This window comes from Procambarus clarkii, chromosome 8, assembly GCF_040958095.1.
Source record: "Procambarus clarkii isolate CNS0578487 chromosome 8, FALCON_Pclarkii_2.0, whole genome shotgun sequence".
In the NCBI taxonomy this organism is placed as follows: Eukaryota; Metazoa; Arthropoda; class Malacostraca; order Decapoda; family Cambaridae; genus Procambarus; species Procambarus clarkii.
In genome coordinates this window covers 10,616,600-10,640,303 of record NC_091157.1, presented here as the reverse complement: position 1 = coordinate 10,640,303, position 23,704 = coordinate 10,616,600, and the positions used below count along the sequence as shown (strand labels likewise).

The following is a 23,704-nucleotide window of genomic DNA, read 5'->3' as shown; positions in this document are numbered from 1 at the left end:
CACACACACACACACACACACACACACACACACACACACTCACACACACGGTTATTCTTTCACACTCGTTTGTCTTGGTCTCCCCATATCTCGTACCTCCGTGTTGAGTGCTCTAGGGCGCTTACCCTCCTTCGGGTATTGTCCCATATTTCTTGGGGAGCGGATAGGCGCACTTTCTTTGCTTTACATTCCTCTCTCGTCCTGTCTAAGCTCGGTTATGGTTGCCCTGCTTACTCGTCTGCTTCTCCTACTCTCCGTCGTCTTGATGTACTTGATGTACAAGAAGGTACCTTGATGTACCGTCTTGATGGGGACTGATGAGGGGAGCCGGTCGGCCGAGCGGACAGCACGCTGGACTTGTGATCCTGTGGTCCTGGGTTCGATCCCAGGCGCCAGCGAGAAACAATGGGCAGAGTTTCTTTCACCCTATGCCCCTGTTACCTAGCAGTAAAATAGGTACCTGGGTGTTAGTCAGCTGTCACAGGCTGCTTCCTGGGGGTGGAGGCCTGGTCGAGGACCGGGCCGCGGGGACACTAAAAAGCCCCGAAATCATCTCAAGATAACCTCAAGATAACCATACTGGATTGCGCCTCAGTTCTGGTGCCTTTCGTTCGACTCCCGCCCTCAGCTAGTATGTTAACACTGGCTTCCTATCTCTCAAGGACCGCCGTGATCGCTACTGTCTTTGCTATCTTGTGCGGTCCTTGCAACATCCTCTCGCCTCTGTCGTGCTTTAACTTTTACCCCTCCTGCGGTTCCTGTTCCACTTCACCACCTCCCTCTCTCTGTTCGGTTATCTCGCTTACAGGATTCTCTTTCCGTTTATATTTGTACTATTTCTCCTCGTGTTGTTCCCTCTTTGCCCCCGTGGAGGGTTCCCCCTTCCGCAGTTTTGTTCATCCTTGACCCGCATCACTAAAGCTTTTACTCCTACGGTTCTGAAACGCCTTTTCCTTGAGCACTTTTCTTCTCACTCCGTTTCCGTCTTCACCGATGGGTCTAAGTCTGTGAACGGTGTTGGCTACTCTGTAGTTTTTCCTGATCACACTCATAAAAAAATCACTGTACTCTTGACTGGCAAATTATCACACTACCACAGTATTGGAGTAAATGCAACCACTGTTTATATTTAGCTAATATAAAATGTGAAATGTGTAATATAAATCGGGTTGTAAATATAACAACCGGAGCATCTTGGGATGAGCAAGGATTTGTTGACTTGTTCCTGAAAGATCTTGAACACGGCGAGTTTTATAATTGAGGTTTTTCTCCTTTCCCCCACCACCCCAGAAATATGTTGATCGATTTAGCACAAGAAATTGTGGGCTCGGTGTCGGAGGGTGAGACGTGCTGGTGTAAACGGTATTGGCTGGAATTATCGACGTGTCTTACTCGATTTCAATGTTTACACAAAAAAGTGGGTTCATCTCACGAGAGTTGATTGAGGAGGAATGAGAGTTGGAGATTGACGGATAAGAATTAGCGATAGTGGGATATAATGGTGGAAGGACGCTGGGAGTTAGCGAAGCAGAGACGGGAAATAGCGAAGCAGGAACAGAGGTTAGCGAAGTAGGGGAGTAAGGGAAGAGAATTATCAGGGGAAAGCGCCACTCCTTTACGAATATATAGCACATGAGCGAAGGGAGTAGTGATACAAGGAAGTGTGTTAGCGAGGCAGAAAATTGATTTAACGCAGCATAGACGGAGGATAGCGAGCTGGGAAGGAAGTTTGCGAAGCAGGGAAGAAAATCGAGAATTGGAGTTAAACAAATTTAGTTTACGCAATAGGGGGACGAAATTTAAGAAATTAGATAAGAGAACAAGCAAATAAAGACAGGTTACTGGAGACGGGGCGTTTTAAGAATCCGGTAACTCAACGAAGGAATGAACGCAGGTGGAGTGCGCCAGAGGGTGGTGTTCAGGTCTTAGCCGGACGTCTCAGCTACAGGTGATAGATAACTCACTGATGATCACTGTCTGTAAGTCTTCATCAGAAGTCTTGAATTATAGCGTCAAAACATCGTCATTAGTCCTCGTCTTCACCAGGTTCTCAAGTCTCCCTTCACCTTGACGTGAGACTTTGAGAAACAACTGACGATTTGGGAATCAAGTTTTCAATTGCGACATGCTCTCGGTATGTTGTGATGGACACCTTTTCTGCTTTTCACTTACCAAGCCACCCATCGATAATCACACGGATTGCGATTGAAGCTTCATTCCTCAGGTGGAAATGGGAGGTTGACGGTGCCCATGAGACGAAGATAATGGGAAGATGACCTGGGTCGTTTAGGGTAGGTGACGAAGATGGTCCACGCCTTTCTTGATCTCGTTTTTGTGTGCCCGAGGAGTCCGCCAACTAGCATTACTAGAAGATATATGATGTGGCCTCACCACTGTACATCCTCTGTTGCTCTGAGGGTGTGAGAGGGGGAGAGGGGGGAAATGTGAATGTGGGGGTATGGGGGGGGGACATGTGAATGTGGGGGTATGGGGGGGGGACGGATGAGAGGTGAGGGGGTAGGTAACTGGTGAGAGGTGAGGAGTAGGGAAGAGGTAGGTGAGAGACTGCAGCCCATCTGTTTAGGTGTTACTTATAGTACCGACGAGGACCATCGTACAATCATTAACGTAAAAGGCAACTAGAAAGTAGGATTCGGTACTATTGATTTTGGACAAACCGTAGAAGTTTTTGCACTGATGTTGCAAACAAATACAAAAATTTAACCTAACCTTCCTAGGCCTAATACACGCTATCTGAGTCAGTGTATTTCAGTCCTTTTGGGCTGCAGAACATTCGCCTTAAAGCAGACCCCAACGGCCACAGAGCCTTGGCCCTGTCGTTTCATTCGGTCTCAGAGCCGAGGTTCAGTGGACCGAAATATATATATGATCTAACCAGGAACTCGTTGCTGTGGTGACGGGTGAACTATTCATCTCAAGTCGTCTTCAAGATGTTAAATATCAGACGAAACACAAATGTGTAGTCAGACATGGTTGTCTTTACTGTATGAGAGAGGAGTAAAGAAACCCAGGGAATATTTCCCTGAGCTCCAGACTGCGGCCGGTTATGTATCAGTGTCTGGAGCTATGAATCAGTGTCTGGAGCTATGAATCAGTGTCTGGAGCTATGAATCAGTGTCTGGAGCTATGAATCAGTGTCTGGAGCTATGAATCAGTGTCTGGAGTCAGGAATCAGTGTCTGGAGCCATGTACGAGTGTCTGGAGCCATGTACGAGTGTCTGGAGCCATGAATCAGTGTCTGGAGTCATGAATCAGTGTCTGGAGCTATGAATCAGTGTCTGGAGCTAGGAATCAGTGTCTGGAGCTATGAATCAGTGTCTGGAGTCAGGAATCAGTGTCTGGAGCCATGTACGAGTGTCTGGAGCCATGTACGAGTGTCTGGAGCCATGAATCAGTGTCTGGAGTCATGAATCAGTGTCTGGAGTCATGAATCAGTGTCTGGAGTCATGAATCAGTGTCTGGAGTCATGAATCAGTGTCTGGAGTTATGTACGAGTGTCTGGAGGCATGCATCACAGCAGGCTGGTTCTGCGCCCTGGGGCCCCCAGCCAACGGCCAGTACTGTATCAGTGTCTAGAGACGTGTATCACACCAAGCTGGTGGTTGTCAGTGACAAATATGGCCAGCATCTGTGCCGGGTCTGGTGTGGCCCGGTGTTAGGGATCCTATCAGGCTGGCGAGCACCCTCGGGACTGAGAGTGTGGCAAGGACAGTCCTCTGGCACCCGGAGGATGTGGCCAGTCATGCACACTGTGCTTACTGGAGATAAGTGTGGCTTGCTGATATATACCGAGATGAAGCGTTGTGCCGGTTGTGGCAGAGATAATGTGGTGGGAAGTGGTAATGGAGGCGATCCACCGCCAGAGAGAGAGGTAGAGATAGAGAGAGAGAGGTAGAGATAGAGAGAGAGAGGTAGAGATAGAGAGAGAGAGGTAGAGATAGAGAGAGAGAGGTAGAGATAGAGAGAGAGAGGTAGAGATAGAGAGAGAGAGGTAGAGATAGAGGTAGAGATAGAGAGAGAGAGAGAGGTAGAGATAGAGAGAGGGGTAGAGAGGTGTGCTATGTCCGTCATGTGGCGGTGAAAAACAGCACCTGCCATATGGGGTCCACGTTCAGGAACCCGAGGTGACCTGTGAGGTCCATCCCCTCACTCACAGCATGCACTTACCAAGAACACTTTTGGTCCTGGGCGTCGAATGCGGGAGAGTTAGTTCTCGTGTGTTTGGGTGTGTTTGGTGTGGTGTTGGTTGGGGAGGTGTTCCTTGGGTGTGTAATGATCGCTGTCGAGACCCCCAGTACACGTGATCACCATCGTCGGGGGCTCCACCCGGTCATAATTTTTTAGTATCGATGGATTTATGGGAAGCACGTATCATGTGATCTCTCCTGAGGCCAGAGGCTTGTGTTGAGTCGGTGTATCAGTGTGTGTGTGTGTGTGTGTGTGTGTGGGTGGTTGGAACCTGGTGTCTGACAAGACAGCACATATATGACTTATTGCTTATAGTCACTATTTAGCTTATAAATAAGTATATTTGTGATATATTCCAAGTCATTTTTTTCAAGGCGCTAACTTTTTCTCAGTTATATTAAACAATAGAGATTTTATACAACATTTGACAATATCCTGAGTTACTTTACAATTTATTTAAACAGTTTTGTTTTATTATTTTTATAAAGCTGTAATATCAATATAGGTATAGGTTTAATACTAATTGTAATATCTTAACATACTAAGAAGGTTAGGTTGTGGTTTTCTATTCAGCTTTTCAAGATACTCAAATATTCACAATAAATTAGTATGTCACATATGCACTTATTCATAAGCAATATATTGACTATGAGCAAGTGCGAGAAAGAGTTGGTGTGTGATGATAGCTGTGGTGCTTCTTGCCTAGTTGTTCTTGCTAGGGTATTGGAACTTTGGCTCCGATCAACTGGTGTATACTATCCTACCCACGGGAGCCGGTGGCTGAGCGGACAGAACACTGGACGCGTGATCCTGTGGTCCCGGGTTCGATCCCGGGCGCCGGCGAGAAACAATGGGCAGTGTGTCTTTCACCCTGATGCCTCTGTTACCTAGCAGTAAATAGGTGCCTGGGAGTTAGTCAGCTGTCACGGGCTGCATCCTTGGGGTAGAGGCCTGATCGAGGACCGGGCCGCGGGGACACTAAGCCCCGAAATCATCTCAAGATAACCTCAAGATAAGAGATCCTGAGCCTGATCAGCTCTATCAATGTCACCGTCATTGATAGAGCCCACAGTCACCACCCATCATTATAACGACTCTGTTTAAAGTCATGTCATATGTAGCAAGCTTAGAGGAAGGGGAAGAAAGGGGAAAAAACAGAGGGTGAGAGTCTGAGAGAAGGTATAGATAGTGAGAGAGAGAGAGAATGGAGTTTAGTAGTAGATAGATAGTGTACAGTCCGGTAGTACTGTCATTCTCAACTCAGTCAGAAATTCCGGGTTCGAATCCCATGCGGCCCAGAAATGGTTGAGCGCGTTTCCTACCACCCAATTGGAAGAGGTAGGATAGGCTAATATCATTTATTATTATATATAATAAGCTTATTATAAGCTTATTAGCAATTATTTATTTATTTATTTATTTATTTATTTATTTATTTATTTATATATGAGTTCTTACATTCTAGTACAGCCACTAGCACGATTATAACTACGTACCTCTTGATCTAGCAGTAAATAGGTACCCAGGTACACTGACATATAAATACATTACCTGCCTGTTCCCGACACGATGAATTAATGATTTATTATTATTATTATTATTATTAGTATTATTATTATTATTCATAATATTGAGGGTGTTTTGACCCTTGCTGGAGGCACATCTGGCCACGCTCTCGTAAACTCATGTTCAATAAAAGCTTAAAACACTATCTTTGAAATTAATTAAATATAAAGTACATTTTATACTCCCTGTATTTTTTTTATTTAAGAATTGATCACAAATGTTTACACAAGTTTCGGTCATCCGTGGTGGTGGTGGTGGTGGGGGAGGGCCCAAGTTTCGGTCATTAGTTTGGGCCGCTGAAGCGTTTCCGACATACGAGTCTTGGGGCCTTATGACTAGCCTCGACACCCGTATGTGCTAGATTCTACCAGAGTAGGGTCTAGGTCCTGAAAAAATATGTACCCCCTCTTCTACGCGATTGTCATTCGATGCAAAAACCTATCCGCAGCCTTGCCTATCCTAACCAGTTCTAACGCACCCAGTCCTAACCTAATGTACCCAATCCTAACCTAATGCACCCAGTCCTAACCTAATGCACCCAGTCCTAACCTAACGCACCCAGTCCTAACCTAACGCACCCAGTCCTAACCTAACGCACCCAGTCCTAACCTAACGCACCCAGTCCTAACCTAACGCACCCAGTCCTAACCTAACGCACCCAGTCCTAACCTAACGCACCCAGTCCTGACCTAACGCACCCAATCCTGACCTAACGCACCCAATCCTAACCTAACGCACCCAGTCCTAACCTAACGCACCCAATCCTGACCCACCCAGTCCTAACCTAACGCAACCAATCCTAAGGCAACCACTCCTAACCTAAACTGGCCGAACTTAGCGTAACGAAATTGGGAGAGAAACTTATTTTATATATGATGTGTGAAGATGTGTGACGTCATTGACATCAAATATCAATCCCGGTGCAGATTTAGGACTTCACTGCTCCCCTCCATTAGAGCAGTGCGTAGTTTCACCTTTGTAATATCTAGGGGTCGCAGCAATACGGTTCATTGTTACGTATGTCTATTTAATAGTTCTCAACCTTAGCTGTGGGGGCTTAGCGCTGTCTGCTGCTGCCGCCAAGTAGAATAATGAGTCAATTTGGATTGTATACCGAGCGCCATTACCGCACAATTACCTGCTAAACAACCATATATTGGACTTATTGTTTGACGTCATTTTTTGGAAATTTACGATAAATATTTGTACAAAAATACAATTGTGTAGGTGATTGGAAATTGGTGTTCGGTGCTGATTTAAGCAGTAAAAGACCTCCATAATAATTCATTATAGAAAACCCATTTAATGTCCAATGAAGATCAATTTTCCGGTGCATTTGTCCTCGGAAATTAACAACGGAGAGCTCACGGGACAGCCCGTTCTCCCGAGCGTCCCCAACGTCAAGAAACTGTCGTACTAAAGTGTCTTATCCTAACCTACGAGGGGACCCTTGCACAGAAAAAGGAACATTGTCAATTTAGTGAGCCGTTATCATTTTCTATCAGGACAGTTTTTGGCCTTAGGTAAATTATGCGTCAAAATTGCGACGTGCTTTTGGAGGACGGATTCCATCAATGTAGGACTCCCACAACCCCTATCTTGAGATGATTTCGGGGCTTTAGTGTCACCGCGGCCCGGTCTTCGACCAGGCCTCCACCATCAGGAAGCAGCCCGTGATAGCTGACTAACTCCCAGGTACCGGTTTACTGCTAGGTAACAGGGGCCCAGAGGTGACAGAAACTCTGCCCATTGTTTCTCGCTGGCGCCCGGGATCGAAGCCGGGACCACAGAATCACGCGTTCAGTGTTCTGTCCGCTCAGCTACCGGCTCCCTTGGCACACATCAGCAACCTCATACAGCTCGGGGCTCGACCAGCTGGTAGAGGGACTACCAGCTGGTAGCGGAAACCTGTAGACAGGTTGACAAGTTGTTGACAAGTGAGCTTCTAAAACGTTTGCTCAATCGACTTATCTATGCCCGTACGGCTATTATCAACATAGCCTGAGCACATTTCAGCTCACTAACTCCTCGAGGAATTTTCTCCATTACAGTCTTTACACAAGTTTGTTGGGGAGTAGAGATAATGAGGGAGTGAGTCCCTTTACATAGTTCTATCTGGGTGACTCTGTTGACTACCGAATGATTCTAGTTTCCTGGCAACGGGGAAGAAAGTAAGAGGCCACGAGAAGAAACGAGGGAATGAAGAGAATAGGTGAAGGATTTAGGGAGGGAGGGAGAGGGAGGGGGGGATGGAAGGGGTTATGTATGTAATGTATGTATGTATGTATGTATGTATGTATGTATATATGATATGTATGTGCAACAATGATCACAAAAATACTGATCCAAGCTTGCAGAAAAACCACATGTGAAAAATAGAGAATGCTTAACGCGTTTTCGGCTAATTCGCCTTCATCAGAGCAAAGTAGAATGAACCTACCTTCATTCTAATTTGCTCTGATGAAGGCGAATTAGCCTAAAACGCGTTAAGCATTCTCTATTTTTCACAAGTTTTTTTCCGGCATTATATGTATGTGTGATGTATAAATGTGTGTATATGTAATCTGTACAAAAACATGTAAGATTTGAAATTTCAGAAGTGTGCAACGAGGCCCCAAAAATTGCGAGTGATTAGATGTGAAGCAAGACAGTAAGAACTAGACCAGACGTCGCAAGAATAGAGGAAGAGGGGGAGACATAAATACTCGGGGGAACTGAAAATTATAAATGTTGGCATGCAAACTAATAGAATAAGAAGGCTTGGAAGGAAGCTTGAGAAACTACTGAGCAAATAGAAACTTCTTTAAGTATATGAATATTGGAGCTTGAACTACATTCATTATTTCCAAACAGACTTGATGATGAAATATGCCAGAGGTTAGCGCATCTTACAACCAGCGGCACGAAAGGCAGGATCGAGGAGCTGAAGCTAGATTCCTGCAGGCACAAATAGGCGAGTACACAACTCTACTTTTTTTTTAATCTAGTGATCTTAACGATGGCTCGTTGGAACGAGGTGATTGGCTGGTTAAGAAATAATTGTGGGCGGGGTGGCAGTAATTTGCCGCTTGTGGGATGTGCGGGGCTCCGTGTCTGGTAGTTTTGTTAAAAGTAATCCAGCGGCCGCGTGGCCTGCTTCCTGGGGGCGAGAACAATGATAGGTGGGAGAGGGAGGAGGGAAATGGGAGGGAAAAAGGGAAGAGGAGGAGGAGAGCGATTGGGAAAGGAGAGACGGAGGGAGGAGAGGAAAGAACAAAAATTGGATTATGCAGTTATAAGGGAAGGTGAGAGGAAAAAATGTTGGCTAGATGAGAAGGCGGGGAATGAAGATTAGATTACGAAACGAGGTACATAACAAAGATGAGATTGGAAGGGGAAAGATGGACGTATGGCCCGTAGAAAGCGTGTTAAGGGTGGGGAAATAGTGAGAAGGTAGGGTTAAGCCCAGTGTGAAACTGAATTAGGTAAACACAAGTGAAAATAGGGAACGGGGGGGGGGGGAAGAGGAGGAGGGAAGGGAGGGAACTATCAGGAGAAAGAACCAAGCCATCACGACTATATAGCACTGGGAAGGGGTGAGGATAAGGATTTGGGATGGGACGGGGGGACGGAATAGTGCCCAACCCCTTGGGCGGTCGGGGATTGAACGCCGACCTGCAGGAAGCGAGACTGTCGCTCTACCGTCCAGCCCACGTGGTTGGGGAGAGGAGGAGGAGAATGTCCGCCAAACTATTTGTACTCTCTTGTTATTGTTCGTAGGATGAGCATCAGCTCCTGGACTCGACCTTTTTTGAGACCAGACGGCAATTGCAATATTCCTGACCATCTGGTTGCAGCTCCTGCAACCGTGCATAGAGCTAGTAGCCTCTACACGCTCCACCTCTCAACCTCGCTTCACTCTCCCAACTCAAGACGAGCCTCTTATCACCATGGCTCATACGGGCTTCTGAGCTTCCACCCTTGTCCTCTTCCCCAGCCTCTGTTCATGGGCAATATTTAGTTCTTTTCCACTTTACCGATGATTTTAAGAAACTTGTATGATGTGATCATGTCACCTCTCTCCCTTCATTTGTCTAGCGTGTTGAAGACTTCTTGTCTCGGGTCTCCTCGTAGTTTAGACAGCTCACTTGAGGAACCGTTCTTGTAGTAGATAGCAGAACTAAATCTAGTTTGTCCATGTGGTTTGTTAGGTGGGAACACAGGTAAAAAAAATAGGTAAAATGGCTAAAAACTAGGTAAAATCTGGCTGCTTGATCGCCTCGTGTTGCCTGCGTCACCTCGTTGACATGAAATGTATGAAAGGTATCATCTGTCATATCCACAAATCGGTTTCCCTATGATTAACATCTCCCATGACTAAAAATCTTTCCCTCGTGAACAATTGTTGCAGTTCACGGAATGACGATTGTTAATGCCTTGGCCTGCTGGTATACACAGGACAGACGTGTTTTTCCTCTTAATCCCATCGGTTCTGTACCATTGAAAGATTCAATCGTCTCTGAAACTGACCTCAAATTTCCAATCCCATTTAATCAACCGTGTCACACCTCCCCCATTCCTTTATTCCCTATATTGTCATATGATCTGATTATCTATCGGGAAAAAACTGCCTCTATTGTTTCTGTAATATCAGAGTCTGTCTGACTTGAAACTTCTTTCAGCTCATTCGATTTGTTGGTGATGCCTTCAGCATAGTACACAGGTCATAGGTGTCCTCTTGGTTAATGTTGAGGAACTTGCCGGTAATCTGGAGAAATCGGAAAATAATTAGGATAAGGGGGAAGATGAGGAAGGGGGAAAAGAGGAGAATGAATGAGAGGAGGGAGTAAGAAAGAAGCTAAAGGTAAACAGTGGATACATTGAAAGAGAGATATAAAGGGAAAATGAGGGAAATATTGATAATGAAAGAAGAAATGGGAAGAGGAGCAAAGGCAATATGACAAAGGAAGAGGAGAAAGTGGACAAGAAGAACGAAGAACAAGACAGGATGAAGACAGCAGTGTATGCAGAATAAATGATGCAAGAATAATGGCAAAAAAAAAAGTGATTTGGTTATGCGTAAAAGTATTCACTAGGAAATTGAAACTAAAATTCCGCACCGTTTCGTGTTTCACCACATTATCAAGGAATTCAAGGAAATTCCTGAATTCCTTGATGGGGTGAAACGCGAAAACGTTCGGAATTTTCATTTTCCTAGTGGATACTTAAGCAAAATAAAGATAAATATGAGGTTAGTAGAGGAGGAGAAAATGTAGGAGGCTAAATCATGAGGCGAATGAGGGATGGAGAAGAGTAGAGCAGAGAAAGGGAAAATATAAATAATGAGAAAAGGAGAAAGATAAAAGAATAAAAAGAGGATATGAAAGGAGAGGAAGTGAGACATATGAAGAAACAGTAGTGGAAAGGTATGTAATGAGAAGGGTGGAGCGGGGAATAAATGGGAGGGGAAATAGTAAGGGGGAAAAGAAGATTGCAGAGGGACGCAGCGAAAGAGAGAGAGAGATGGAAACTGACAATAATCAGAGCGTCATATGTCTATAACATCTCAGTCAATCGTTACCCAGATTGGCAACAGGTGACGATTAAACCATACTGAGAGAGGTCTAACACGTGACATTAGCAGCACCGCCCTCGTTACTCTTAAACGAACCCAATCTAACCCAAACCAACCCAATCCAATCAAACTCGGTCGAACCTAACCTAACTTCCCCTAAGCCACTTATATATTAACTCAACCCAAGGGAGCCGGTCGGCCGAGTGGACAGCACGCGGGACTTGTGATCCTGTGGTCCTGGGTTCGATCCCAGGCGCCGGCGAGAAACAATGGGCAGAGTTTCTTTCACCCTATGCCCCTGTTACCTAGCAGTAAATAGGTACCTGGGTGTTAGTCAGCTGTCACGGGCTGCTTCCTGGGGGTGGAGGCCTGGTCGAGGACCGGGCCGCGGGGACACTAAAGCCCCGAAATCATCTCAAGATAACCTCAAGATAGATCCCAAGATAACAAATATAAGTGTAAATTTGATGTTTCATATGCAATGCACACGAGGTGTGGGACGTCACTGTAACACCAGTTTTTCTAGCCAGTACAGGTTTTGGACCCCTACTGGTACCACTGCCACGGACGACCCCTACTGGTACCACTGCTACGGACTACCCCTACTGGTACCCTGCCAAGGATGACTCTTACTGGTACCCTCCACCACGGACGACCCATACTTGGTACCCTCCACCACGGACGACCCATACTTGGTACCCTCCACCACGGACGACCCATACTTGGTACCCTCCACCACGGACGACCCATACTTGGTACCCTCCACCACGGACGACCCATACTTGGTACCCTCCACCACGGACGACCCCTACTCGTACCCTCCGCCACGGACGACCCCATACTCGTACCCTCCACCACGGACGACCCCTACTGGTACCCTCCACCACTGACGACCCCTACTGGTACCCTCCACCACTGACGACCCCTACTGGTACCCTCCACCAAGGACGACCCCTACTGGTACCCTCCACCACGGACGACCCCTACTGGTACCCTCCACCACGGACGACCCCTACTGGTACCCTCCACCACGGACGACCCCTACTGGTACCCTCCACCACGGACGACCCCTACTGGTACCCTCCACCACGGACGACCCCTACTGGTACCCTCCACCACGGACGACCCCTACTGGTACCCTCCACCACGGACGACCCCTACTGGTACCCTCCACCACGGACGACCCCTACTGGTACCCTCCACCACGGACGACCCCAACTGGTACCCTCCACCACGGACGACCCCTACTGGTACCCTCCACCACGGACGACCCCTACTGGTACCCTCCAAAACGGACGACCCTTACTGGTACCCTCCACCACGGACGACCCCTACTGGTACCCTCCACCACGGATGACCCCTACTGGTACCCTCCCACCACGGATGACCCCTACTGGTACCCTCCCACCACGGACGACCCCTACTGGTACCCTCCCACCACGGACGACTCCTACTGGTTCCCTCCCACCACGGACGACCCCTACTGGTACCCTTCCACCACGGACGACCCCATACTCGTACCCTCCACCACGGACGACCCCATACTCGTACCCTCCGCCACGGACGACCCCATACTCTTTCCCTCCACCACGGACGACCCCATACTCGTACCCCGCCAATGATGAAGACAAAAATACCCAACAATAATCCAGTAAACACGAGGACCGTCCCGAAGCCACGCAGGCAAGGTATAGGCGGTGGTAATAGGTTCACTAATGAGAGACCGAGAAATTGGTTGTTCGTTGGAGCGTAACCCCGTGATGCTGCTTCTCCCCATTCCTTCTGAATTTTCTCCATGAATGTATAGGTGAGTGGCTAGGGCGCCGCCTGACGTGGGCGGCCGTGCTGGGTGGCATTGCTGCCGCCCACGTGTTGATAGGTGCCCGTGGGTGGTGGCGATGTAACTATTTATATTATTAAATTGTTGGATGTACAACTACTTAAATAATGGCTTGGTTATTTAACTACTTAAAATAGACAAGGTGGAGTTTGCCTGCAAAGTCATTTCTTGATCATTTAGACTCTTAATATTTAATTAAAATTGGTGGAAGATTGGGAGGTCTTGCGGGTTTTGCGAGATCACTAACGGACTGGGGGGCCGGGCAAGGATTAGGAAGACAGGTAGATTGAGAATTGGTAGATCATTCAAGGATTGAGAGATCTGATGAGGATTGAGAGTTCATTGAAAGAACTTTCAGAGTGACCTCTTTCTTTCTTACTTTGGAAGAAAGAAAGAGGTCACGATGTAACATTCTTTTAATGATATTCTCTATATTTCCTCCAAATCTCTCTACTATTCTTCAATTTCCACCACATCCCCCCCTTTATCTCTTAACCTTATGTTCCTCCATCTCCATCTCTCTCTCTCTCTCTCTCTCTCTCTCTCTCTCTCTCTCTCTCTCTCTCTCTCTCTCTCTCTCTCTCTCACGCTGGCAACGTTAATAACTAATATACATTGCAGGACGTGTGGGAGAGGCCAGGCTGGAGAAACTGCAGCATACGTGAAAGCGAACACCTTGGAGGAAGTGACGACCCAGGACAGTGGCGAAGACGACCTCCAGGAACCTGCATATCCTCGCGGTGGTGGTACCGTCGTGTGAGGACGACTGAGAGTCCCAGTTGATCATAATAAGGGGCATTCATGCCAACACAATTTTTATTTTACACGTGCACCCGGTGTAATGTGTACTCGCCTAACTATATTGGCCTAGTTGTGCTTGCGGGAGAGGAGTTTCGGCTCTTTGGCCCCGCCTTTGAACTGTCAATTAACTGGTGTACAGGTTCCTGAGGCTACTGGGCTCTATCATATATACATTTGATGCAGGCGATGAGTCACAATAACGTGGCTAAAGTATGTTGACCAGACCACACACTAGAAGGTGAAGGGACGACGACGTTTCGGTCCGTCCTGGACCATTCTTAAGTCGGTTGTGATCGACTTGACACGAACTGCTTCCTCAATTCATTCTCAAGTCGATCACAATCGACTTGAGAATGGTCCAGGACGGACCGAAACGTCGTCGTCCCTTCACCTTCTAGTCTGTGGTCTGGCTAGCACCATGAATGATTTCATTTCATTTAACAGGGTTTTAGGAGGGTCGATTAACCTCCTAACGCCACCTAACCTTACTTGATTAGGTTAGGTGGCGTTAGACCAGTTTGCGTTAAGTTAGATTGGCAGAGGTGAGGTTTTATAAACCAACAGCGAACCGTCTTGTGTATTATGTGGCCCGTATCATACCACATCTCTCAAAGTGACAATGGTAGCACGGTTTCCCCCTGGACCCCATTACCCGTGAAATGTTTGTACTGCGACGCACACGGAGAAGAGTATTTAAGGCTGATTCCCTGTGTTTTGCTCACAAACCGAGACGCGACAAGCGATGATCGCCTGCATAACAGCATCGTTGCTGTAGGAGAATTTCCTGATAAAGTACGCGTCTGAAGTGCCCATTTGTCACGGGGATATTTGGCATGGCATTATTAACCATTCTCGTACTGTCTATGATCAAGTCGATTGACTTGAGAATGGTCCAGGACGGACCGAAACGTCGTCGTCCCTTCACCTTCTAGTGTGTGGTCTAGTCAACATATACATTTGATATTGTATATGGAGTCTGCTTCTATCACATCACTGCCTAATGCATTCCATTTGATATCTACCCTTACGTTGAAAAAGTTCTGTAACCCGTGCTAAGCAGTTTATCATTATCTACCTTGTCAATTCCCTTGAAGATTTTAAAGTTGTGATCATGTCTCCCCTAACTCTTCTGTCTTCGTGTCGCGTGGTTTAGTTCTAGTAATGTTTCCTCGAAGATCATATTCCTCAGCTCTAGGACTAGCCTGGTGGCCTACCTATAAATATTTTCTAACTTCGTGTTGTGTTTGACTAGATGCGGAATCCAGGCTAGAGCCGCATATTCCTGTACTGGTCTGATATACGTGGTGTGTGTTGAGAGGTTTATACCGTGAACACTGGGAGATAGAGCTGTACCCCGTCTGTATGAGGCAGTTAGAACAGCTAAGTTGGGTAGAAACTTGTTTTCGCTACTTGTGCGCTCTGCCACCCGTCAACTTGAAACCTCCTTCCTAACTCGCTCCCACCCAACCTTCCCTCCACACTCACTCCACCTGGACTTCTAGGCGTCCACCTGGTAGACAAGAAGATTGGAAGTTACTGAAAGAGAGAAGGAAAATGAAGAGGAAGAGGAGCGAAGAGAAGGAAACAGGGAGAGCCAGAGATGTAGGAAGGATGAAGAAAATGGTAGGAACAGACGGCAAGAGCAACGAAATGGACAACAATGAAGGAAACAGGAGGGAGAGGCAAAGTAGTGTCTACTGTGAATAGGAGAGAAACTGATATAGAACGAAAGGAAAGGAATTGTCGGAAAATCCGACACCATTTAATATATCATACAGATAATAGCTGTATTACCAACAAGTTACCTATAGAAAACGTAACTTGTAGTGGAATTACCGTCTAAAGAAAATGGGATATCATCACCACATACCATTATAAATTCACCAGCTATTCTGCTGGGAATTATTCTTAAATACATTAGTCTTTGGACTTTACCATCATAAAAACATCTTATATAAATTAACTTAATTATCAATATTAAAGTAGAGTAAATGTGACCCTTCTATCACTTTCTGACATGTGGACAATGTAAGCCAGGCGTCAGAGTGAGGAAGGAGGGCAGCCATTGTTGTGTCACCTCCGAGACGTGTGGAGCAAATTCGGCTCCTATCATATCTGGACAATGTCGGCCAGTAACGTCAATAGTATGGAGTGTTAAACAGCCATTGTTTATACTAGACCAGAGGCTCACAGGAGCAAATACGGCTCCTGTTAATTTTACTTGGACGTAGTGTTATGGAAACTAAAGGTACCATCTCCAACACGATGTCTACAATTCAAGTTAAGTGTTCTTTCCGAAACCCATGTATCTTTCATTTATCGCCATTAATGTCATTATATAGGGTGATCCGGTTAGAGCACGTGGAAGCCTCAAACTAAAGGTAATTAAGCCAGGTCTTTATTGTTCCATGTACTGTATAGTGTTTTCTCTGATATAGCTTGTCATATATAGGATTCTGGCTTCACAGCTAGCGCACTTTTGACAGGTCAAGACGAGGAAGAGTTTGTGCACCAGTTACTGGGTGATGGAAGCTACCTCAAAGAGGATAATTTGGTGTCTACACCCTAGTTATACCTGGTGGACTAACCTGCTGTACTATAAGATAAGAAACCTTTTCAATGTATGTAGTTAATTCTGTAGTTTGATTGGCTGCATATAAATTCATTTAATAAACCCCCCCTAATGTGTAGAGGATCGATTTGTGAGATTCAGAGATTATTGCAGAAATACAGTCCACTCATTATCATACAAATCGCTATCGAAGTATATAAATTAACGCAAATATAAATTCATATAAATTAAATAAATATAAATCTCACAGGTCGGTTCCCACAGGAATTATCAAGGGGAAAGCGCCAAGCCATTAAGACTATATAGTACTAGGGTATGGGAACGAGTTCTTAAAGTGTGTGGCTGTAGAGATGGATGTTGTGGGTCGTGTTGTGGGGTCATATCCCCTACCAACACTCCAACACTCCCTCCTCCCCCGCTCCCATACAATACTCAAGTGCTCCCATATCCCCCCCCTCCCTCACGCCTTCAGGAATACACCCCGCCCCTCACCGAACCGCCTCAGCCCGCCCCTTACCGAGCCCCCTCAGCCCGCCCCTCACCGAGCCCCCTCAGCCCGGCTCTCACCGCCCACAATATCTGAGGAGGAAGAAGTCAGCGGAGCGCGACACCTCCAGCTGCGGCCTGAAGGTAAACAACCTCCTGCAGGTGTGGCGCCCGAGGGCGTCCAGCCTCATGCTCAGGGGGGGGGGGGGCCGTGGACATGGTGCCCCTGAGGGCAGAGTGGGGCCGTGGGCGTGGTGCCCCTGAGGGCAGAGTGGGGCTGTGGGCGTGGTGCCCCTGAGGGCAGAGTGGGGCTGTTGGCGTGGTGCCCCTGAGGGCTGATTGGAGCTGTTGGCGTGGTGCCCCTGAGGGCTGATTGGAGCTGTGGGCGTGGTGCCCCTGAGGGCAGAGTGGGGCTGTGGGCGTGGTGCCCCTGAGGGCAGAGTGGGGCTGTGGGCGTGGTGCCCCTGAGGGCAGAGTGGGGCTGTGGGCGTGGTGCCCCTGAGGGCAGAGTGGGGCTGTGGGCGTGGTGCCCCTGAGGGCAGAGTGGGGCTGTGGGCGTGGTGCCCCTGAGGGCAGAGTGGGGCTGTGGGCGTGGTGCCCCTGAGGGCAGAGTGGGGCTGTTGGCGTGGTGCCCCTGAGGGCAGAGTGGGGCTGTTGGCGTGGTGCCCCTGAGGGCTGATTGGAGCTGTTGGCGTGGTGCCCCTGAGGGCTGATTGGAGCTGTGGGCGTGGTGCCCCTGAGGGCAGAGTGGGGCTGTGGGCGTGGTGCCCCTGAGGGCAGAGTGGGGCTGTGGGCGTGGTGCCCCTGAGGGCAGAGTGGGGCTGTGGGCGTGGTGCCCCTGAGGGCAGAGTGGGGCTGTGGGCGTGGTGCCCCTGAGGGCAGAGAGGGGCTGTGGGCGTGGTGCCCCTGAGGGCTGAGTGGGGCTGTGGGCGTGGTGCCCCTGAGGGCTGAGTGGGGCTGTGGGCGTGGTGCCCCTGAGGGCTGAGTGGGGCTGTGGGCGTGGTGCCCCTGAGGGCTGAGTGGGGCTGTGGGCGTGGTGCCCCTGAGGGCTGAGTGGGGCTGTGGGCGTGGTGCCCCTGAGGGCTGAGTGCAGCTTCGGGCGTGGTGCCCCTGAAGGCTGAGTGGGGCTGTGGGCGTGGTGCCTCTGAGGGCTGAGTGGGGCGAGAAGTCCTGGAGGCGTGGTAGAGTACGGACGGGTGGGTGAAGCCGGGCTATCTTATCCCGAGATGATCTCGGGGCTTAGTGTCACCGCGGCCCGATCCTCGACCAGGCCTCCACCCCCAGGAAGCAACCCGTAGCAGCTGTCTAACTCCCAGGCACCTATTTACTGCTAGGTAACAAGGGCATCAGGGTAAAATAAAAAATTTGCCTATTTCTCTCCGCCTCTACCGGGATCGAACCCGGAACCTCAGGACTACGAATCCGAAGCGCTGTCCACCCAGCTGTCAGGTGCCAATACTCATAGCTGGCAATACTTATAGTAGATAGCATGAAGTGGTCCATCTTGGAAGGAGAGGTGGTCAATACTGCATGTAGTGTAGAGAAGGGCGAGTATTATTGTCTAATTGTTCAAAGCTTCGTGTTGATGTTTGGCATCCTGTTGATATTTAGCGCCCTCTGATTATTCCGCACATTTGATGGTGCTACACAGCCTCCCCGGTTTGGTGCCTTCTTTTGATAACTACCTTACCTTCTTTTGATAATTACTTCGTGTTGATGTCTGGAAGAGGCATAAATCCCGGTTAAGGGCAAGCCAATGATGTAGGGACCTGGTCAAGTTAGCCAGGGACCGGCGGCCAGGTTAGCCAGGGACCCGCGGCCGGGTTAGCCAGGGGACCCAGATAGCAGGTCAGTCTGTCTATAGTTGGTTAATATGGTTTGAATGCTAAATACTGGTTTTTATGGTTGATTGCTTTAGCTTGTGCCCAATACCCATAAAGTGGACGGTGGTGGAAAGGGTTAGACACACATAATGAGTTCAGGAACTGAACCCCAGAGTTCGTTTAGCTAAGCAAGTGACAATATTGTGAAGCTAGTTATACAATTATTATTAGATATGAGGCCTAAGCTTCGAGGGGGCTCTGAGACCAGACCTGACTACCTCAGGGACCCAGGGATCTAGGGACCATCCCTGGCTACTCAGGGACCTAGAAGCCAGTGCAGGCTACCAAGCAGAGTAATACTTATTTACAGTTTCTGGTGAACGGGTCTTGAGGTGGAAATGATTGGAAGGTAAAAGGTGGGCGGAGCCCTTCAGTTAGGCGCTAGGTAGGCGGGAGGGGCTCTCTTGGTGAGGGGTGAGGTGGGTGGGTATGAAGGCGAGGTGGTAGTAAAGGCTAATTTAACAAATCATTAAATTGATGGAATTGATAGGAAAGTGGAGACAGGTGCTTGTAGTTACATGGTACTGGGAGCCCCAGGGCTATACGGTACAGTGAGCGAGCTCGGGGCTATACGGTACAGTGAGTGAGTTCCGGGCTGTACGGTACAGTGAGTGAGCCCCAGGGCTATACGGTACAGTGAGCGAGCTCCGGGCTATACGGTAAAGTGATAGCACAGGGCCGGGAGGCCTGGAGGTGAAGGTACGTGTACCTGGGATATGAGAATGAGTACCTGGGGGACAGTACCTCGAGGACAGCTTGGGAGTACCTGGGTGGGAGGGTTCAGACACACACAGACGTGAGTGACACTCATTATAACAAGAACCTTCCTCATAATTCTTGTGACAACAAACGTCTATGTAACTAACTCGCCACAAATGAGCATTGCTCAGCTTAAACATTGTTGTGGTAAAGTTCTTGAACCAACTGTGCTATAAAAGACTTGATATATGCAAACAAATTCTGTAATTAATTGAACCATGTTGAAAGACGGTTAGCTAAATGGATGTTCGGGTTCGGTTCCTAAACATCTTTCGGTTCGATTATACTTGCCGGTGTCACTTGTGGTGTGGAGTTCAGTCCGTCTATGACTGACGTTTCGGTTCGGCTTGGACTTTTTCACGTTTCGGGTCATCCTCATCTGTTGAATCTGAACGAGTTTTTGACCGTGTTGGTGATCATTTAACATGATCAGTTAATATAAACTTAAGACATTTTTTTTTTAATATCGCTTCGTCGTATCCTCTTGCCCCCAAACATTTTCTATAAACATTCGTACATGAATTGTGACAAACACCACAAGTAAGACAGATTCAAATGACTTAGTCCTGCAACAGCACACGAAAGAACGAAAAAAAACGAAAACACAAGGAATTGACGAAATCTAGCGTCTTGTTAAGTTTCTTAAGCAGCTGCCACGAGCCAAAGGTGGTCTGTGATTGGCTGGCTTACCCCCTCGCGCACTTCTGGATAGGTCTTCGAAACCAGTGACACGACGCTGGCTTAAACGTCGCGGAGTGTTTTATATAATAACGTATTCGAAAACTAACGTTTCTGTGGTGGGTTTGACACCGATTGAGAAATACAAAAGCCATCCATGGAAGTGAGGATATTATTGCTGCTATATTTCGAAATTGGCTGCGACTTTGAGGTAGCCGTTGGGGTTGATGTGGACAAGGCGAGGATGACACGTCGTCAGCCTTTTGTGTAGGGGGAGAGGAAAGAACCAGCCCGTGGCTTCCCTGGCTAATTACACTCCCCAGCAATCTTCCCCAGGACGCCATTCTTTTGATATATACTTTGGCAGGACGGTGGTCCACACTACCTCCCCAGGACGCCAGGGTCTTAGAAGGCGTATTCTTTCAGAAGCAAAATATGCAGATGCTGACAATGCTTTACTGTAGATGCTACTAAACGCATGCTAACGAAGGCAGGTAACGCTGATGGTCAATGAGAGAAGCTAGATGCTAGTCCCCTTGTAGGGATATATGTCCCAGGGGAACATATTTGTGATGTACACACGAGGCAATGTGTGTCGTGTTGTCATGATATTGCCTTGCGTTCCATGTCGGTGTCGTTATGTCGTGTCGTTGGTGTGATTTCGTTGTCTTGTCGTCGTCGTCGTCGTCGTCGTCTTGTGGTTGTCTTGATTGTATTTTTTCGTGATTGTTTTATCATTGTGGTAAGTTTCATTGTGTTGTCATTTTGTTGTGTTGATGTATCAACGTCGTGTTGTCGTTTCGTTGCCTTGTTTCATCGAGTTCTGGTTGTCGTGTTTTGTTGTCGTTATTTTCTTGTGTTGTCGTTGTGTTGCCTTGTGTCGTTTTGTCTTGGTGTTGTGTTTCTGTCGTCGTTATTTCTTGCCGTTGAAGTGTCGTATCGTGTCTTGTCGAGCTTTCATTGCTTGTTGAATTGTCTTGTCGGTGAATTGTCGTGGTTTGTCGTTGAGCTGACATGTAATTACGTTGTCTGGTCGGTGAGTTGTAGTGTCTTGTAGGTTATTTGTTTTGACTTGTCGTTGAGCTGTCATTCCTTGTTGAGATGTCGTGTTGTTGAGTTAACGACAAGCGACGACGTTGTGTTGGTGCGTTGGCTTGTCATTTTGTTGTCTTGTCGTTTAGCTGTCGTGGTTTGTTGTAGAGTTTACTTGTCATTTCGTTCACACTACGTCTTGCCATTTCGATGTCTTGCCGTTTACTTGTCGTTGAGCTGTCGTTTCTCGTCCTTAAGTTGTCACCGCTTGTCGTTGTGTTAGTGAGTTTGCTTGTCATTTCGTTGCCTTGTCGTGACTTGTCGACTTGGCTTGTCATTCCGGTAACACAACTCCTTCCCTGTCTTGCTATTTCGCGGTCTTGTCGTTTAGTTGTCGTGTCTTGTAGAGCTGTCGTCGAATTGTAGTAGCTTGTCGTTGAGTTGGTTTGTCATTTCATTAACACGACTCACTGTATTGTCATTTCGCTATCTTGTCGTTTAGGTGGCATTGAGCTGTCATTTTTTTGTCGTTGCGTTGTCGTCGCTTGTTGTTGAGTTGGCTTGTAATTTCGTTAACACATCTCACTTTTGCCTTTTCGCTGTATTATCGTTGAGCTGTAGTCGAGTTGTCGTTGAGCTGCCGTCGCTTGTCGTCGTTGGCCTGTAATTTCGTTAAAACAACTCACTTTTGCTGTATAATCGTTGAGCTGTCGTCGCTTGTCGTTGAGCTGTCGTCGCTTGTCGTTGAGCTGTCGTCGAGTTGTCGTCGTTGGCCTGTTATTTCGTTAACACAACTCACTTTTGCATTTTCGCTGTATAATCGTTGAGCTGTCGTCGAGTTGTCGTTAAGCTGTCGTCGCTTGTCGTAGAGTTGTCGTTGAGCTGTCGTCGCTTGTCGTCGAGCTGTCGTCGTTGGCCTGTAATTTCGTTAACACAACTCACTTTTGCATTTTTGCTGTACAATCGGTGAGCTGTCGTCGAGTTGTCGTCGTTGGCCTGTAATTTCGTTAACACGACTCACTTTTGCATTTTTGCTGTACAATCGTTGAGTTGTAGTCGCTTGTCGTTGAGTTGTCGTTGAGCTGTCGTCGAGTTGTCGTCGCTTGTCGTTGAGCTGTCGTCGTTGGCCTGTTATTTCGTTAACACAACTCACTTTTGCATTTTCGCTGTATAATCGTTGAGCTGTCGTTGAGCTGTCGTCGCTTGTCGTCGAGTTGTCGTTGAGCTGTCGTCGTTGGCCTGTAATTTCGTTAACACAACTCACTTTTGCATTTTTGCTGTATAATCGGTGAGCTGTCGTCGAGTTGTCGCCGCTTGTCGTTGAGCTGTCGTCGCTTGTCGTTGAGCTGTCGTCGCTTGTCGTTGAGCTGTCGTCGTTGGCCTGAAATTTCGTTAACACGACTCACTTTTGCTGTACAATCGTTGAGCTGTCGTCGAGTTGTCGTCGTTTGTCGTTGAGTTGTCGTCGCTTGTCGTTGAGCTGTCGTCGTTGGCCTATTATTTCGTTAACACAACTCACTTTTGCATTTTCGCTGTATAATCGTTGGGCTGTCGTCGAGTTGTCGTTGAACTGTCGTCGAGTTGTCGTCGCTTGTCGTTGAGCTGTCGTCGTTGGCCTGTAATTTCGTTAACACAACTCACTTTTGCATTTTCGCTGTGTAATCGTTGAGCTGTCGTCGAGTTGTCGTCGAGTTGTCGTTGAGCTGTCGCCGTGTTGTCGTTGAGCTGTCGTCGCACTGTCGCCGTTGGCCTGTAATTTCGTTAACACAACTCACTTTTGCATTTTTTGCTGTATAATCGTTGAGCTGTCGTAGAGTTGTCGTTGAGCTGTCGACGAGTTGTCGTTGCTTGTCGTTGAGCTGTCGTCGAGTTGTCGTCGCTGGCCTGTAATTTCGTTAACGCAATTCACTTTTTGAATTTTCGCTGTATAATCGTGGAGCTGGCTGGTAATTTCATTGAAAACTCACTTTTGCCTTTTACTTGTATCATCGTTGAGCTGTCGTTTAGTTGGCTTGTGACTGCGTTAACAACTCAGTTTTGTTTTTTCGCTGTATTATCGATGAACTGTCGTGTGTTGTCGTCGCAGTCGACCTGTAATTTCGTTAACAACTGTCTTGTCATTTAGTTGTCGTTGACCTGTCGCTTGTCGAATTGGCTTCTCATTTCGCTTACATCTAACTTATTTCGTTGTGTTGTCCCCCGTCGTTGAGGCGAGTTTTGTCATTTCTTTATCTTGAGGTGTCGTGGCCTGGGAGTTTTCTCGTTTTTTTCCGGCAAGTTGTCCTGGCTTCTCGTTGAGCTGTCGTGTGGTCGAGTCATGGTCG

The 23,704-nt window shown here is 47.5% G+C and overlaps 2 protein-coding genes across 2 annotated transcripts in view; both read right to left on the bottom strand.

The window, feature by feature from the left end:
- The window catches only part of LOC123759755 (uncharacterized), a 41,398-nt gene extending 19,680 nt beyond the window's left edge, over window positions 1-21,718 (bottom strand). Inside the window, exons 1-2 of the mRNA XM_069319014.1 lie at window positions 21,556-21,718; window positions 17,110-18,145 (exon numbers count right to left, since the gene is read on the bottom strand). Coding sequence (XP_069175115.1) covers window positions 17,110-18,145; window positions 21,556-21,718 — 1,199 coding nt within the window. The remainder of the gene's footprint in view (window positions 1-17,109; window positions 18,146-21,555) is intronic.
- A 266-nt stretch (window positions 21,719-21,984) lies between these two features.
- LOC123759756 (pre-intermoult gene 1 protein-like) lies at window positions 21,985-23,369 on the bottom strand. Its single transcript, XM_045745012.1, has 7 exons — window positions 23,348-23,369; window positions 23,156-23,264; window positions 22,798-22,996; window positions 22,645-22,761; window positions 22,402-22,508; window positions 22,180-22,297; window positions 21,985-22,041 (listed from the first exon to the last, which is right to left on the bottom strand). The coding sequence occupies exons 1-7, from the start codon at window positions 23,367-23,369 to the stop codon at window positions 21,985-21,987; spliced, it is 729 nt and encodes a 242-aa protein (XP_045600968.1).
- Window positions 23,370-23,704: the final 335 nt, after the last annotated feature.